Here is a 16,992-nt window from a genome sequence, read left to right as displayed (position 1 = left end):
TCCCAGGGCCTGGGGTATGACAGGAAACAGTTCCACATGAAAGAGTGGGGGAAGTGGTATCCTCAGGGGAGCCCGCATTCCACCGTGCAAATCGGGCATCAAGTCGAGATCAAGTTTTTCAGAGAACCAGAGGAAAGGCTTGGGAAAGGGATGGGAGTGGGAGACCGTGGCAGCTGATGGATGATTATTTGGGGGGTGAAGAACTGAAGATGATAGACGACAGGACCTCAGGGGAAGGCTGAGGTGGTGGGATGTGAGGAGCCCTCAGGTGCGGTGGTTCCCACAGTGGTTGGAGTGGTGTTGGCGATGGGCAGAGTCAAGTTCTGAGGAGGACACGTCTTTCCTCCTATTGCAAGCCCTCGAGTTATCATTTCAGCTCAGGAGGCTTCCCTCTTTGCAACTGTAAAAGGAGAACAACTGAGCTCTTGCAGCAGCGTTATTCATGAGAGCCAGAGTAGAAACAATCCAAATGTCCATCCACTGACAAATGGATAATTAAAATGTGGTGCATCTCTACAGTGGAATATTATGCAGCTATAAAAAGGAATGAAGTGCTGATACACGCTACAACATGGATGATCCTTGTCTACGTTAAGCTAAGGGAAAGAAAAGTCACAAAAGACCACACTGCATAGTGGATGATTCCGTTTATATTAAATGTCTAGAAGAAAGAAATCTACAGAGACAAAAGTAGAGTAGTGGTTACCTAGGGCTGCAGGTAAGGTTGGGAAAAGGGTAATGACTGCTAGTGGGTATGGAGTTTCTTTTTGAGGTGATGAAAGTGTTCTAAAATAAATTGTTTCGATGGTTGCATAACTCTGAATATAATAAAAACCATTGAGTTGTACACTTTAAATGGGTGAATTGTATGGTATGTGAATTATATCTCGATAGAAAATGAGGCCAAGAGGCTGGCCCCATGGCTTAGCGGTTAAGTGTGGGCGCTCCGCTGCTGACGGCCTGGGTTCGCATCCTGGGCGGGCACTGATGCACCGCTTCTCCGGCCGTGCTGGGGCCGAGTCCCACACACAGCAACTAGAAAGATGTGCTGCTATGACATACAACTATCTCCTGGGGCTTTGGGGGGAAATAAATAAATAAATTAATTAATTAATTAATTAATTAAAAAAAATTAAAAAAGAAAAGGAGGCCAGTAACTCCTATTTTAATCAAACAAAATACAGATGTGAGAGTTCTTCGGAGACCAAAAAGCAGCACATATGCGTGAGATCACTAAGGCAAGCGTGGGGACATCTTCATTGAGGGCTTAAAAACAAGGCCTGATATTTTGGGGCTGGTTATAACCGAGTAATTGAAAGTATGGTCACAGACCATAGGGCTTCAAGGAACTTTTACAGTTGTAATTCCACGAGAGAATATTCACGTAAATTTATTCCACTTTTTTGTCAGGACTTGCCGTGCCGATTCAGTTTTATGCACAAGAGGGCGCTGTCCACCAAATAACAGACTTGTTCATAGCTGCTGGAAATCTGCAAATATCATCTCAGGGGAAAAACACAGTATCATCAGACAACTAAAATTTACAAGTTCCGTCAATATATATGAATTTGCTTATGAGTGCACAATATATAGAAGGACAAAAAAACGTAGACATGGGTATCTTAAGAGGGATACTTTTTGTTGTATAATACATTATGTTTTGAATTATGTGATTGTGTTATTCATTCCAAATATTATATAACAAACAATACTTTGTAAGGAAAATTACTTTGTGATCTTATTTAGACTAAGATATGAATTTGAGAAAAGAGATGTAAGAATATATGCAAAATATAAAGATGTTATTTAAAAAGTGTTTTTAAAAATGATTGTCAATTCATACTAATAGCTTTTAAAAAAAAAAAACCATGTTCTTCTAATGAGCTCAAAGATTTTCCCATGTATTATTTATTTTACCATTCTGTTTTCTCTCTCTTTCCTTCTTATGTCTTTCCTTCCTTCCTTCCTTCCTCCTTTCCTTCCTTCCTTCCTCCTTTCCTTCCTTCCTTCCTTCCTTGCTCCTTTCCTTCCTTCCTTCCTTCCTTCTCTCCTTCCTTCCTTCCTTCCTTCCTTCCTTCCTTTTTGGGTATAGAAAAGATCATTTAATTGATCAATTATTTTTTAATTTTCTAATATGAAACTCTTCAATAGAAAGGTTAAGAAAATATTACAATAGGTACCCATCACCTTGACTCAACAATTATTATTTTGTTTTATTTGTTTAAATCTGTTTCTCTACATATATGTATATTGTGAGCATTTATTTTAGATGCTCTAACCCTATGTATTTCAGCATGCATCTATTTGATGAAGGATATTCAGCTACATTGCTATAGTATTATTACAACTAAGACAATTAAGAGTAATTATTTAATATCATTTATTATCTACTCCATTTAAAATTTCTTATTTTTGCCTAAAATGTCTTATATAGCTCTTTTCCCCCCATCAAGGTTTACACATAGGATTGTGGTTGTTATTTCTGTTTAGTCTCTTTGTTCTAGAGCACTCCCTCACTTTTTAAAAAATGACTTTGGTTTTTTGTAGAGATTAGACAAGTTGTTTTATGTAGAATGTTCTATATTTTGTCTGATTGTTTCCTAGTGGTATCAATTTAATTGTTCCTCTGTCCTCTGGAGGTTAGATTCAGATTCGAATTTTTTGGCAATAGTTTATTTTTAACCTTTTTATTATGAAACAAAACACATAGAAGTGCACAAAACAAAATAAACCCACCTATATAACCACTATCCAGCTCAATAACTAAAACACTGCCAGCACAACAGAAACCCTTCTTGTAACCCTTCACAACTGTTGGCCCCTCCCTCCCCCTCCAACGCGACCACTCCTCTTGTTTTTATGGAAATTGATTCTTTCTTTATAGTTTTACCACCTAAGCATGCAGTAAATGCCATGATTTAGTTTTCCCTGTTTTTGAACTTTATGAGTAAAATCATATATTAAGCATTCTTTTTGTGTCTGGCTTCTTTTTAGTCAATGTTGTATTTGTGACATCTATGTGTGTGTGAATGACTGTAGTTCATTCATTTTCATAGCTTAATTGTAAGATTGTAATATAGTTCACATATCTTTTCCGCTGTTGATGGGCATTTGGGTTATTTTGTTTGTTTGGTTTTTACAGATGATGCTATCATGAACATTCTTGTGTATGTCTCTTGGTACACATGTGCATGTGTTTCAGCTGGGCCTATACTCAGGAATGTAATTATTGGGCCATGGGGTATGCATATGTACAACTTTTGTAAATAATGACAGTCTTTCGAAGTAGTCATACCAATTTGAACTCCCAGTAGCACTATATGAGAGTAACTGTTGCTATACATCCTTGCCAATGTTTGGTATTGGCGGTCTTTTTAATTTAATATTCTGGTGGATGTACAGTAATATGACATTCTGGTTTTAATTTGCATTTCCCCATCACTGGGAAGAGCGAACCATTTCATAAGTTTATTTGAGCCTTTTTATATGTTTTTGTGAAAATTCTGTCTGTTTCTTTTGTCTCCCCCCTCCCCTTTTTGGATTAGTGTGTTTTTCTTATTGGTCTGTAGGAGTTCTGACTATATTTAGGTTATGACTCCTTTGTCAATTATGTGAGTTTCAAACGTAACCCACAGTGTGTTTTGCTTTTGACTCTCTTTAAGGAGTCCGTTGATGAACAGATTTTCTTTATTTCGATATAACCCAATCTATCAATCTTTTCTTTTTTGGTTAATTCTTTTTTTGTCTTTTTTAAGAAATCTTCTCTTATTCCAAATCATCATAAAATTATCCTACATTAACTTCGTTATTTTGCCTTTCACAATCATGTCTATGGATTACTTGGAATTGATATTTCTTTATAATGTGAGCTAGAGGTCAAGGTTCTTCTTTTATTTATATGGATATCCGATTTGTCCACCACCATTTATTGAAAATACAATGATTTTTCCACTGCTCTGCAGAGTCACCTTGTGATAAATCAAGTATCCATATATGTGTCATTTTGTGCTCTCTCTTGAGTTCCATTGCTGTATTTTTCTTTCCTTGTATTACCAATATTGCACTGAATTAATTGCTATGTCTTTGTAATAAATCACAGATTTTGAAGAGTACATGTTCCACGTTGTTTTTTCCAAGAGTATTTTGGCTATTCTTGGTCCTTTGCACTTCTATAAATATCTAAGAATCAGCTTCTCAGGTTCATTGAAACACACACACACACACACACAAAACCCTCCTGGGATTTTGAATGAGAGTGCATTGAATTTAAAGATTAATTTGGGGGAAAACTGACATCTTCACATCACTGAGCTACCCAATCCATGCACATTGTATATTCCTCCCTTTATTTTGATTTTATTTATTCTTAATACTGTTTTATAGTAAAGGTTTTTGCACATTCTATTTTAAACGTATTCCTAAGTATTTCACATTCTTTATGTGTGTGTGAGGAAGATTAGCTCTGAGCTAACATCCGTTGTCAATCCTCCTCTTTTTGCTGAGGAAGACTGGCCCTGGGCTAACATTCATGCCCGTCTTCCTCTGCTTTATATGCGGTACGCCTGCCACAGCATGGCTTGATAAGCTGCTCGTATGTCCGTGCCTGGGATCCAAACCTGTGAACCCCGGGCCGCCAAAGTGGAGCACGGGAACTTAAGCACTATGCCACTGGGCTGGCCCCAGTATTTCACATTTTTTGATTCTATCATTATCTCTATCTTAAAAAAAAATTCATATTCAAATTGTTTGTTCTGGGTACCTAAAAATACAATTGATGTTTGTATATTGACCTGGTCGGTAGCAATCTTTTATCTGTAGATTTGTTTGGATTTTCTACATACATCATATCATCTGTGAATAGTAGCAGTTTTATTTATTTTGCCCAAATCTTACAGTTTTCACTGGCTGGGTCTTTCAGTACAATAAGAAATAGAAGTGGTAATAGTGGACATTCTAGTCTTGTTTTAGGTCTCAAAGAGAAAGTTGTCAATGTTTTACCATTAAGTGTAGGTTTGTTGATGGACTTTTAAATAGATATTTTTTTCTTTGTAATGAATTTCCCTTTTACTTTATGTTGGTAAGTTTTGTTTTTTCAGTCATCCATAGAATTTGAAATTCATCAACGAATTTTCTGCATCAGTTGAGATGATCATAACTTTCTCCCCATTATTTTATTGATGTGCTGTATTACCTTACATTCCTGACCTTATGTAAGATTGGCATTATTTATGTCTTAAATGTTTGGTGGAATTCAGTGGAGATTTTATCTGAGTGCAGAATTTTCTTTGTGAAAAGATTTTTAATTCTAAAATTCATTTTAGTCAATACAAGGCTATACAAATCTTCTTTTCTTTTTTCAGTTTTAGTAAGCTGTTTTTTCTAGCAATTTATTCATTTTATATAATTTGCAAATTTATTGGCCTAAGGTTGCCCATAATATCTTTTTATCATCATTTTAACGTCTGTAATATTTGTCATGATATCCTGCTGTTTTAATTCTACTAGTTACATGCAAACAGAGGACTATATTTAGTCATTTAGCGTTAATTTTTGCACAGCAGTATATCTTGAAAAAACATTCACGACATCAAATATTCTTTTATTGCAACAGTTAGAACTTTTTCTAGTAGTGGAACCTATTTTTCAAATAAAATCTCACATTTACCTTCCAATGTAGAAACAGAAAAAGTGAAGGTACTCTAATTAAAGCAAGGTGAAGGGGGGTTGAATCTCCCAAACTTGGTCTCCACTTGGTGTCAGAGGTCTCTCCTATTGGAGGAACACACTTGAAAATTATTGTTCTATACTATAAATGGCTACATACATACGTATGTACAATTCAACTAATCCCCCACTGTTGGATACACTTCTAACTCCTTGGAGATAAATTATTGTGCAAACCTTGGTTTAATTCTTTAGGGTTAATTCCTTGAAATGCAATTGTTATGTTAAATAAAGGTTAAGTACAGTTTCAAGACTTTAAAATTGTATTGATAAACTGCTCTTTAAAAAAGTTGTATCAATTTATGTTCCTTGCAGGAGCATACACTAGTGTTCTAGTCCCCACACCTGTATCAATATTGGATACTATCATTGAGTATTTTAAAATCTTTGAAGGAATATTATGCAGTCTTTAAAGATGACAATTCAGGTGCTTAACACCTGGGAAAATATGACAGTAGTCAATGCAAAAAGCAGAATCCAACTGCACATTCAAGTAAAGATAGGGAAGTAACACAGTTTGTGGGCGTTTTTCCTGTTTGTCCCTCCCATTTTCTTTAATTATACAGTTTTACAATATAAGAATAAGAAAAAAAATATTCCAGAATGCAAGAGGCAAAAAATTGGCCCCTGTGTCAATTTTCAACAAACTTAAGCCCCTCTAGTAACTTTAAACAAAAAGGAATTTAATATAAAGAATTAAGAGTTTACAGCCACCGGCAGGTGTGTAGGGCCTTTAAAGAATGATTCTCAGAACGCCACGGAACTGCCCGACACGGGAACAATGAGGAATGTGTGCTCAGGAAACCACCGCACCAATGGTTGAATCCGGGATCACGAGCCCATCGCACCGTGAGGGTGCAGGAAGCTGTCACCACAGATGTTGGCTCCAAGAACATATCACCTTAGCTGTGGACCAAAGATCAGGAACCTATTGCTTCATCTACTAAATGCAAATGGCTAGATTTAACAATATTTATACCTCACGGAGTTCTGCCTCCCTCTCCACTGAACTCAGTTTCTGAATTTAAGTGAAGGTGATTGGTGGAAAGTCAATGACAGGCAGAACCCTAACTGCAAGGAAGCCTGGAAAATGTAGTTTTTATCCTTACTGCTTCTGGAGTGCAGGATGGCATTCTAGAAAGAGGTTGGATCAGCTGTTAAGGAAGCCAATCTTCCATAGATCCTTTATTTCCTCGATGGTTTGCCATGGTAATAAATATGAAGATGGTGAAGGATTTTCTCTGTTTGCTCTGTCTAATCTGCCTGCCACCCCTCTCTGTCTTGCCATGTGCCCTGGGGGGCTGACCTCCATGTATTATATCTCCTGGGTTATATCTAGCTGCTGATAGGTTCTAGCCAATGGCAAGTGACAGGAGAGGTAACCTGACTCCCTCCCTGCTGGTCTGCATTTGGTAGTGGTTGTGTCCTTCTACCTAAGACCAAAGTATCTGCTGGTGGACAGGTCTTGCTGAGTGTCAGTAACAGCGCCCTCCATTTACCCCTTTAGTTCTAGAAGTGGTAATAGCTTCTTACTCTTGGCTTAGGGTTTTTAACCATCCCTGTTGCAATAGTTATGCAATAGTTCCTTCATTCAACTGTCTTCAATTACTCCTTTGAGTGTGCCATCTTTTACTGCCAGGAATGTGATTGATATAATGATGGATAAGACACTGTTTTTATTCTAAGGTGCATACAGCCAGGTTGATGAGATATAAATATAGCTATCTATTATGGAATAAATTGTGTCACCCCTAAAATTCATGTTGAGGTTCTAACTCCCAGTCCTCAGAATGTGACTGTTTTTGGAAATAGGGCTTTTAAAGAGGTAATTAAGATTAAACGAGGTTGTAAGGGCTCTCATCCCTATGACTGATGTCCTTATAAGAAGAGAGAGACATCAGGGGTTGTATGCACAGAAAATAGGCCATTGAGGACACAGTGAGAAGGCAGCCATCTACAAGCCAAGGAAAGAGGCCTCCGAAGAAACCAAACCTGCCCACATCTTGACTTTGAACTTTCAGCCTCCAGAACTGTGAAAAATTAAATTTCTGTTATTTAAGCTACCCAGTCTGTGGTACTCTGTGATGGCAGCCCTAGCAAACTGATACACCATCACAAAGGCCAAATATGAAAAAAGGAAGTTACCAATTTTGTGACTTTCAGAGGAAGGAGCTATCAACTCTGGGTGAGGGAGTTGAGAGAAAGCTTCATGGAGTTTAGTTGGAACTTGAAGGTTGGAGAGAATAACAGTAACTACCTCACAATGTTATGAGGATTAGGTATGAGTAAATATAAAACACAGTGTCTCAGTAACTGTTGAATAGCTTTGTAATTTATAAGAACACAGTTAAACTCATAGACCTAGGTTTAGAACTGTCTCCTGACTTCCTATGGCCTATTCTTTCTATGCTTTGGCTTGTTATTCTGACATTTTAAAGTCCTTAATACTCAATGCACTTGAGTTCCACTTGGTTCTCAAGGCCTTCCCTCCTTGGCCTCATCTCTTAACACTCAACTCTGCCTTTGTGATAGCTAGCCTCCAAGATGCTCCCAGTGATCGTTACTTCCTGGTATTCATATCCTTGTAAGTCTCCTCCGACAATGAATCAAGAGTGGACTGTATGATCCATTAGAGTACAGCAGACATGACAGTGTGTGGCTTCCAAGTGTAGGTCATAAAAGGTAATGAAGCCTCTGTTTGGTCTCTGGGATCAATAGTTTCGGGGTAAGCCCGCCTCCATGCCATAGGATACTCAAGCTGCTCTGGAAGAAGCCCACATGAAGAGGAACACAAGCCTCCTGCCAACTTGCCAGCCATATGAGTGAATCACGTTGGAAGCAGATCCTTCAGCCCCAGCATGACTAGTCTCAGCTGATCTGACTGTCATTTTGTTAGAGATGCTGAGCGAGAATTGCCCAGCCAAGACACTCCTAAATGTCTGACCATGGAAACTATGAGCATAGCTCATCATTGGTACCTCAGAAGTAATTATTTACCGTCCCATATCATTTATTATTTCACACATACTAATTTGTAAAGACAAAGACGATGTAGATTTCTTCTGTTTCCTACAGCACCTAGCACAATGCCACAAGTGTAGGAGCTACTCTAGTGAAATAATTTTTTTTTTTTTTTTGGTGAGGTAGATTAGCCCTGAGCTAACATCTGTTGCCAAACCTCCTCTTTTTGCTGAGGAAGATTGGCCCTGAGCTAACATCCGTGCCCATCCTCCTCTACTTTATATGTGGGATGCCTGCCACAGCATGGCTTGATAAGGGGCACGCGGGTCTGTGCCCAGGATGTGAACACACAAATCCCGGGCTGCCGAAGCGGAACGTGGGAACTTAACCACTACACCACCGGGTTGGCCCCTAAATGATTTAATTTTTAAATTTGTCATCTAGTAGAATCAAAATCTGAGACAACAGTACTTTCTCCTTAGTCTGAATTCCACAATTATTGCTTTGTCTAAGGATTGGAATAAGCAACTTTCAGACTTATTGTTTTTATAAAGTTCATACAAAGTTGATTAAAAAATAATTTTAGAGGTATACAGAGGTATATATATTTCAAATTAAACCTTAAACTCTTTGCTCGGTATATGTGTAAAAGGCACTCAGATTAATGAATTAATACCTCTATTGGTCAGGGTTCTTCAGAGAAACAGACCAATAGGATCTCTCCATCCATCCATCCACCCATTCATCCATCCATTTATTGGAAAGATTTATTTTAAAGAATTGGCTCACACAATTATGAAGGCCAAAAAATTTGAAATTTGAAGGGTATGCTGGCAGGCTGGAAATTCAGGCAGGATTTCTACGTAACAGTTTTGAGGCAGAATTCCTTTTTCTGTGGGAAATCTCAGTTTTTGCTGTTAAGTCCTTCAACCGATTGGATGAGGCCTATTGGATGAGGCCTATCCACATTACGGAGGATGATCTGCTTTACTTAAAGTCAAGTAATGGTAAATGTTAATTACATCTACAAAATATCTTCACAGCAACATCTAGACTAGCGTTTGAACAAACCCACAGGCACCACAGCCTAGCCAAATTGATACATTAACCATCACAATACCATATTTCAGAAAGTGGGCTTTTTGGGGGGATTTATTTGATTTTTTTTTTTTCTTTTCTGTACCACTATACATCCCACACATTGAGTATTCCAAATGTTCTGGGCATCACATATGCCACAAAAGCAGAGGCACATTATACTAAGAGTTAATCACCAACATAACCATTAGTAATAGTAATAAAAATCCTGTCTAATGAAGCATAGAAATACATCTTAGAAACTTAATTTTCTATAAGTGTTCATTTATGAAAAAAACAATTTTTTTGTAATATTAAAACAGGGAATCTAAGGCAGGAATGTTACCCATACAACAGTTAATAAAACGCCTCCCATCACAGACTCAGCTTTTAAATATGTAGTAACACACATTCACAGAATTGCCAAGTTATTCTCCAGTAAACTCTCCAAAAAAACTATAATTCAAAAAGTGTTTCTATATTGGAGAAAGAAGCTTTTTCCCAGAGAAGTTATATGCAAATATCCAGAAGTTTTACCATTTACAAGGTGACAGAAAGACAGATGAGGAGAGAATGATCTCAAGGAATATAACCTTCCCCTTCCCAAACTTCCCAAATATGACTTAATGAGAGTCAGTCACGAAAAGCTGGGCTGAGCAGGCCATAAGACTGACTGACAGTAATTCTTGAGGTTTTATGAACTAGTGGAGATGTTTGAAAACTCTCAGAGAAATGAAAAAGCCCAGCCAGTTACCATTTCCCAAGTGATGTTTTATGTATAAAATATATTTCCAACTGTAAAGGTTGCACACAGCCCCTTATTTATCGGCCTTTTATTGAACAAAAGGCTGGTAGCATGGGCTAGATGGACTAACAAGGGCCTATGCATACGGCAACAGTCTCAGAAGCTTTTCCTACTTAGAGCGTGACTATTCTATTTTAGCATGATTTAGTGAGATCTTTGTTGCAGAAAATTAGTGACCCTATAAAAGCAGGGCTGGGAAGACTGGCTGGGACTGTCTTCCCACAATTGCAGAATTGGGTTTTTGACTTAGATAAAGACTCTAAGGAAGGGTTGGAAATATAAATTCATATGTCCCTATTGGTTCACAAACTCAGGATCCAAATCGACTGTTTAAGGTCTTGAAACCAAACTGTTTGAAAAGTTTTATTTGGTAGCAGAAAATGTCCACAATTGGATCTTCACAAAAGAAAATGTGCAAGAGGGGAGAAATAAATTGATAACACAAGATTTTGCTGTTGAAATTTGGGATGATGATCAACAATTGATTTAGGTTACAACAACTCACACAAAGCCATGTCTTTTTATGTAAAGGAAGCAGAAGCTGTGGTAATCCCTTGACTAAACATTTTCTTGAAATTCATAATAGATATTATACCGAACCTAAAGAAAGATAAGTCTGTGGAGGAGAACACAAACTAAATTATTTCAAGCTGCAGTAATATACAAACATATTTAGTCAGACTAAAACCAATTATCTCCACAACCTGACAAGTGATTTTTCATCACATCAAGCCCATGAGGTCAACATGCATTTACACCATAGCTTTTCATCTCATAGTTGTCAATATTTTAAATTATATACAGATTTACACATATCAGATGTTATTGACAATAATTCTTATCTTAGGATCTCTTTGTGTTTCCACTTGATTTGGTCATATGTACAATCCCTGTCATGGACCTGATTGCTTATCTGACAGTGGAGGACAAGACCCACCGAAATGACCCAAAGATAAGAACTGGAAGTATTGGCCCACCTAATTGTTTCTAAAATTCTAAAGGCTGTGTATTCATTCAAAATACTAATACTAGTACAAAGTACTGACACAATACTTTCAATGGGCCCCATAAAGAGGCACTAAGAGTGTTTGGGAGCATCCAAGAATTATGTTCAATGTCTACGGTATAGTGTACTGACATACAATAGTTAACATTTTTAAAAAATTTATACTGTTTTCACTAAAAGGGGAAAACAGACAACTTTCCACTAGTAGGAAAAACAAAACAAAACAAACACTGGTGTTCAATTTCCAGTGTAAATGCATTTATGAATATAAAGATAGTGACCCACATTAGTTAAATGTAAGAGTTCAGAAGAAATTATGACTTATGACCTTAATGTACAAGTATAGCAGTATTTCTATATCGAATTAAATTTAGTTTATGATTAAATACAATGCTATACACACACATACACACACACACACACACACACACACTCATAGTACCTTTATGGAATTCTCTAAAATGCTCATAGTAGCTTACAAAGTATTGATTTAAAAAAGATGAAAATGTATAAACTAGAGTGTAGATAACACAACATTCTATAGCTTACTAAATGATACCTTCTGTGGGCTAAATAGCTTAAATTATTCAAGTTTGAATTTTGATTTTTGAAAGCAGAACTGTGCTTTGGTATTCAAACCTTCATAAAATTTTACAGTTTTTCAAAATAAGGAATAAAAGGCAGAGAACATCCAACATGTGGGAGAAAAAGACTTCTAATTTATAACATAACTATCACATGCTTAACCAGTGGTTTTCGACCAAACCAGTGGTTTCTGGCCAAAACTCAGCTTCTTGGAGGTAATTAAGGTTATTAAAAGGGTTTGACTCAAATTTCGTTTCTATAAGTGCATATTTTAAATAAAACAATAAAAATACACATTCTAATGTGCTACATACCCCTTTTTTATCATTCTGGAGACTGATTATGTATTAACTTCTACTACCAGGATCATTTATTTTTATGTGAACCTTAGAATATAACTTCAGCTATCTCTAATTAAAGAACCTCCTAAGACGTGTGTTTAAAACCTGTTATTATTTGCACTTACTTATGTTTGTGTGAATCACAATTTTCTTAATAGTATGAAAGTAAAACAAGGTATAGAAATAAATGGGCTGCTGAGGTTTTTCGCTAACTATCTATAACCCCAATTTCACATTTGTGTTATTCAGAAATTTTATTCTTAGTAATGGACTAAGATAAGTAAACATAAGTGTGAACTCAAAGTGCATTTATACGGATAAAATGGACTTTTCAGGCTTTATGTACTGGAGTTACACAAAATTTCATTTAAAAAAGATTTTAGTGCTAAAAAATGTTTGGAAAATACTTCTCTATAAGAAACTGTCTTTAAATGTAACTTGTTAATATAATATTTAATGTGATTTTGTGTTCAAATAAACTGCCTAACACATTTCAATTCTTAAATTACTCTGCATAATGGGAAAATGTCTACAAATTACAGTGTTGCCTGTCTTAAAAAATAGTAACTTGTAAAAAATTAAGGAGAAATTATACTAAAAAATTCATAATTGCCTTAGACTCTTCTGATAGGCAGCTTTAAACAAGATTTCTATATTTGAATTAATATATTTATTATTGTGTTTTATTTTTTAATCTCAAAATACGTGTGTCCTCCATATAACACAATTTAGTATCTTTACACATCAACTGGTTTGTGTGTTTTGGTAGTTTAGGCACATTTCAATGATTTCAGATTTTGTGGCTTCATTATAAAGCAGCTTGCACACACCAAACTCAAACAATCTTTTTTATTTAAAAATCCACCTCAAAATTCACTTCCGGGTTTTAGTTTTTGTTTAAAAAGAAGCAAACATTTAAAAGTATCAAATGTTATATGAGTGTACAATTCATCTTGTTATGAACATGTTCAGTCTGTGGAGTGGGGAAATAAACCCATTACCCAGATTAGGCACAGCACTACGGCCAAGAGGCCAGACATCAGGGCATATCTGTGTACTCAGGCAACAGTTAGAGGTCTGAATGAGGAAGTGTTGCCTCAGTGCTGGGCACTCCTATCTCTACGCCCCCTCCAACTCTGTTAGTAAGTCTCAAATCCATACATGAGAGATTGTATGTAGTTAACAAATAAACAAACAAACACACAAACTACTATACCTGCTTTCTAAATTACATTGCAAAGCCAAGACAGATCAATATAATCGTAGCCTCACTATATATAATTTGTGGTCTTGATATCCATGTCACAGGACCATGTTACAGGTGAGACAGAATTATACGATTCCTCTGGTGGTTTCAGAAATCTGGTTGGAAGAGGTCCATGACTCTAAGATTTCACATTACAGTAAGGCTCCAATATTTTCTTGAATTGGGGCAGTGAATATAAATCACAGTACAAAATTCTTAATTCTTTTACTGGAAAAGCAATAGGTGCTACATATGAGAATCATTTATATAACATCTATTTTGTTTAAAAAAGACAGATATAAAATATTAATTGCATAGGGATTTAAATATAAGGCCGAGAAGAATATTAAGTAAAGTTAAAAAAAAATCATAGGGCACTATGGTGTCAAAAGATTAAATTTCATTCTGAGAGTAATAAATCTGAGTTACTGTCTAATTAAAAAATCACAGTATGTTGCTATAACTAACAGTGAATGTCAACTGTTCCATTAATTCCAAACTGGAAACCAACATTAGGACCAACAGGAAAACAACTAAAGCTTGATGTCTAAACCTGATCAGTGTATTAGCACATCAGTGCCTGGTACGTACCTGACTAGTTATATAATCTACGTTTTGCAAATAATGTAAAGTTTCATACACGTTAATAAGTGTGACAGCACATATCACCCCATGCCATCAGTTTCGTAGGCTTACTTGAGAGCATAATTATTCAGTCTTTCCAAGGTGCAAGATTCCACCTGCCAGAATCTTCATTCAATGAATCAAAAACACTGCAATTAACAAAATATAATAAAGACCCACCACTGAAAATTAAATGTACATGAATCAGAGAACTAGGTCCTGACACAAGTACACACATTATCCTCAGCACTTTGTAAGGCAATGAATCATGAGGCCAACTATATTCTCTGGTCGTAAGCTAATAGTTACCATTCACCTGAAGTTTCAGGTAGAAAGGTAAACTGTGAATTTACTTCTCACTTTAACATTGTTAGACTGCAGTTTAAAGAGCAATTTTCCAATCTAAAAGTAGCTTAGTTAACTTAACATTGTTATATAGAGTAGTGTGAGGAAAAAAAGAACTCCCAAAGGAATTATGTTAAGGTACATTTGGGAATACCCAAACCAATGTTGTAAATGAAAAAGTGCATAAATACAGTAATACTAACAAGTGTGTTAACTATGAAACAAATGTTTCTCTGGGAGCTAACCATTACTATTTTCCCACATTATTTACATGTTATGAATCGTTCAGATACCACAAAGCACCATTTACAGTCAGAATTGCTTGATTATGTCTGGAAGGTCCTTTGACTTCCACTCTACTCAGTTGAGGATCTACCTAGAGTAGAAGTGTCAAATTATCTTCAGTCAAACAAGGTTTATCTTTACAATTCAGTTCTCTTTTGTTCAGAGATGGCAAAACAATATTTTCATTTCACACTCTTGGTTGGTGTCTCAGACTCTGTGGACTGTCTCCCATCTGTCCAGGCTTCCCGGGTGCTCTTTAGAGCCAGGGTCTTCTGTTGGTCAACCACGACATAATCCACTCTCTCATCTGCCACACTGCTGCCTGAGCCACTGCTCTTTTGCTAAAAAGCAAAGGAAAAAAACCATAAAGTCCCACATATAAAGGGGTGCTTTTGAGTGAAATTCAGTCAAAACACAGACACACAGGCACTGTGAATAATTCTTGAAACTCTATTGGGTCACAAAAAAATAACATTAACTACCTCAGTTGAACAATACTGTCTCTCTTCTAATTATACATTTTTTTCCCTTAAATTAAAAATTATTACACATAAGAATGCAAACTAACATAAACTAACGCATCTCAGATGAAATTCTCATAAAATAGGGATAGCAGATGACACCTGGTTCATCTTAAGATACACAACTGGCTTCTCCCTTCAGCCTTCAGCTTAAGCTTGACTTTTCCAAGTCCTAAGAACATCTATCAGTGTTGACTTTCAGAGCTAAGAAATGTGTTTTGAAAAGCAGTATTTCAAGAATGGCCAACTACATAGGCTGATGGGCCCTCTTAACTCCTAAAATACAACTCGATAGCAGCTAACTTAAAACAAATATAATTATTAATACATTGATGGGCTCACTAGAAAGTAAGAGAAATACCCAAGGCATGAGGGGAACAGGGGGAGCAGAGAGCTGCTAAATGGTAATGGCAGTATTGTCTTTAGGATGAATGTCACTCTCAGCAATGCAATCAGAAGGCCCTGGGTGGGAGGTCATGCCAAACCCAAGACCATCCTGTTAAGCTAGGGGCCCCTGAAGGCAACTGAGGTGGTCCTTGGGTGGTAGCACAGCCTGCTTCCTAGCAGAAGCAAATGCAAGTTCTTTCTGAAGGAAATTGAGGTCTGCAGGATTCCCACAGACATGCTCAGCAAAATGAATTCACAATAAAAACGTATAAAACATAGAAGGAAACAAGCCATCAAGGATGTGAGTTAGCAGAACAGTAAACACAGTTTCAGACCTCCAAGGACTTCATATATTGAAATTATTGCATAAACAGTATAAAATATATATGTATAAAATGTTTAAAGGAATTAAAAAATAAAACTAAATAAAAAGAATAAAATAACATGAAAGAAATACAAAGCTATTCAAATCAGCTGGCATATTTGAAAAAAAAAAGCAGAACTTCATTTTAGAAATGAAAAATAAAATAACTGAAATTAAAAATTAAACAAGTGCATTAAACAGAAGAATTGAGAATTTGTGAACTTGGTAATGGATCTTCAGAAATTATCCAAGTAAGCACAAAGAGACAATAGGATAGAAAATATGTAAGAGTGATAAGAAGTATGGGAAATAGAATGAGATGTTCTAACTAATGTTTAATCAGAAACCTCAAGGAAGAGAATAAAAAGAATAGAGGAAATGCAATATTTAGAGAGATATTGACTGAGACTTTTCTAGAATTGATTAAAAAAATAGGAATCCAGAAATAAAGACAGCACAACTTCTACCAAGCAGGATAAATAAAAAGAAATCTATGTTTAGATGTCTAGACACATTGTCATGAACCTGAAGAATACCAAAGAAACAGAAAAGACCTTCACATCAGCCAGACAGAAAAGACAGATTACCTACAAAGGAACTGCAATTAGACTGACAGCATACTTTTCAACAGGAACAATGGAAGCCGGATGATAGCAAACAGTATCTTCCACATGTTGAGAGAAGCTTATTGTCAATCAAGAATTGTGAACTCAAAAAAAAC

General features: G+C 36.2%; 1 protein-coding gene across 4 annotated transcripts in view; it reads right to left on the bottom strand.

The window, feature by feature from the left end:
* Positions 1-13,332: 13,332 nt before the first annotated feature.
* The window catches only part of GAB1 (GRB2 associated binding protein 1), a 114,155-nt gene continuing 110,495 nt past the window's right edge, over positions 13,333-16,992 (bottom strand). For all 4 annotated transcript variants that reach the window (XM_058550127.1, XM_058550129.1, XM_058550128.1 and 1 more), the window contains one exon: positions 13,333-15,340. In XM_058550127.1, coding sequence (XP_058406110.1) covers positions 15,182-15,340 — 159 coding nt within the window. In that variant the 3' untranslated portion in view covers positions 13,333-15,181. The remainder of the gene's footprint in view (positions 15,341-16,992) is intronic.

The sequence above is a fragment of the Diceros bicornis genome, chromosome 11 (assembly GCF_020826845.1).
Source record: "Diceros bicornis minor isolate mBicDic1 chromosome 11, mDicBic1.mat.cur, whole genome shotgun sequence".
NCBI lineage: Eukaryota > Metazoa > Chordata > Mammalia > Perissodactyla > Rhinocerotidae > Diceros > Diceros bicornis.
Note: the sequence above shows the minus strand (reverse complement) of the source record. Positions and strands in the feature narration are given on the sequence as shown.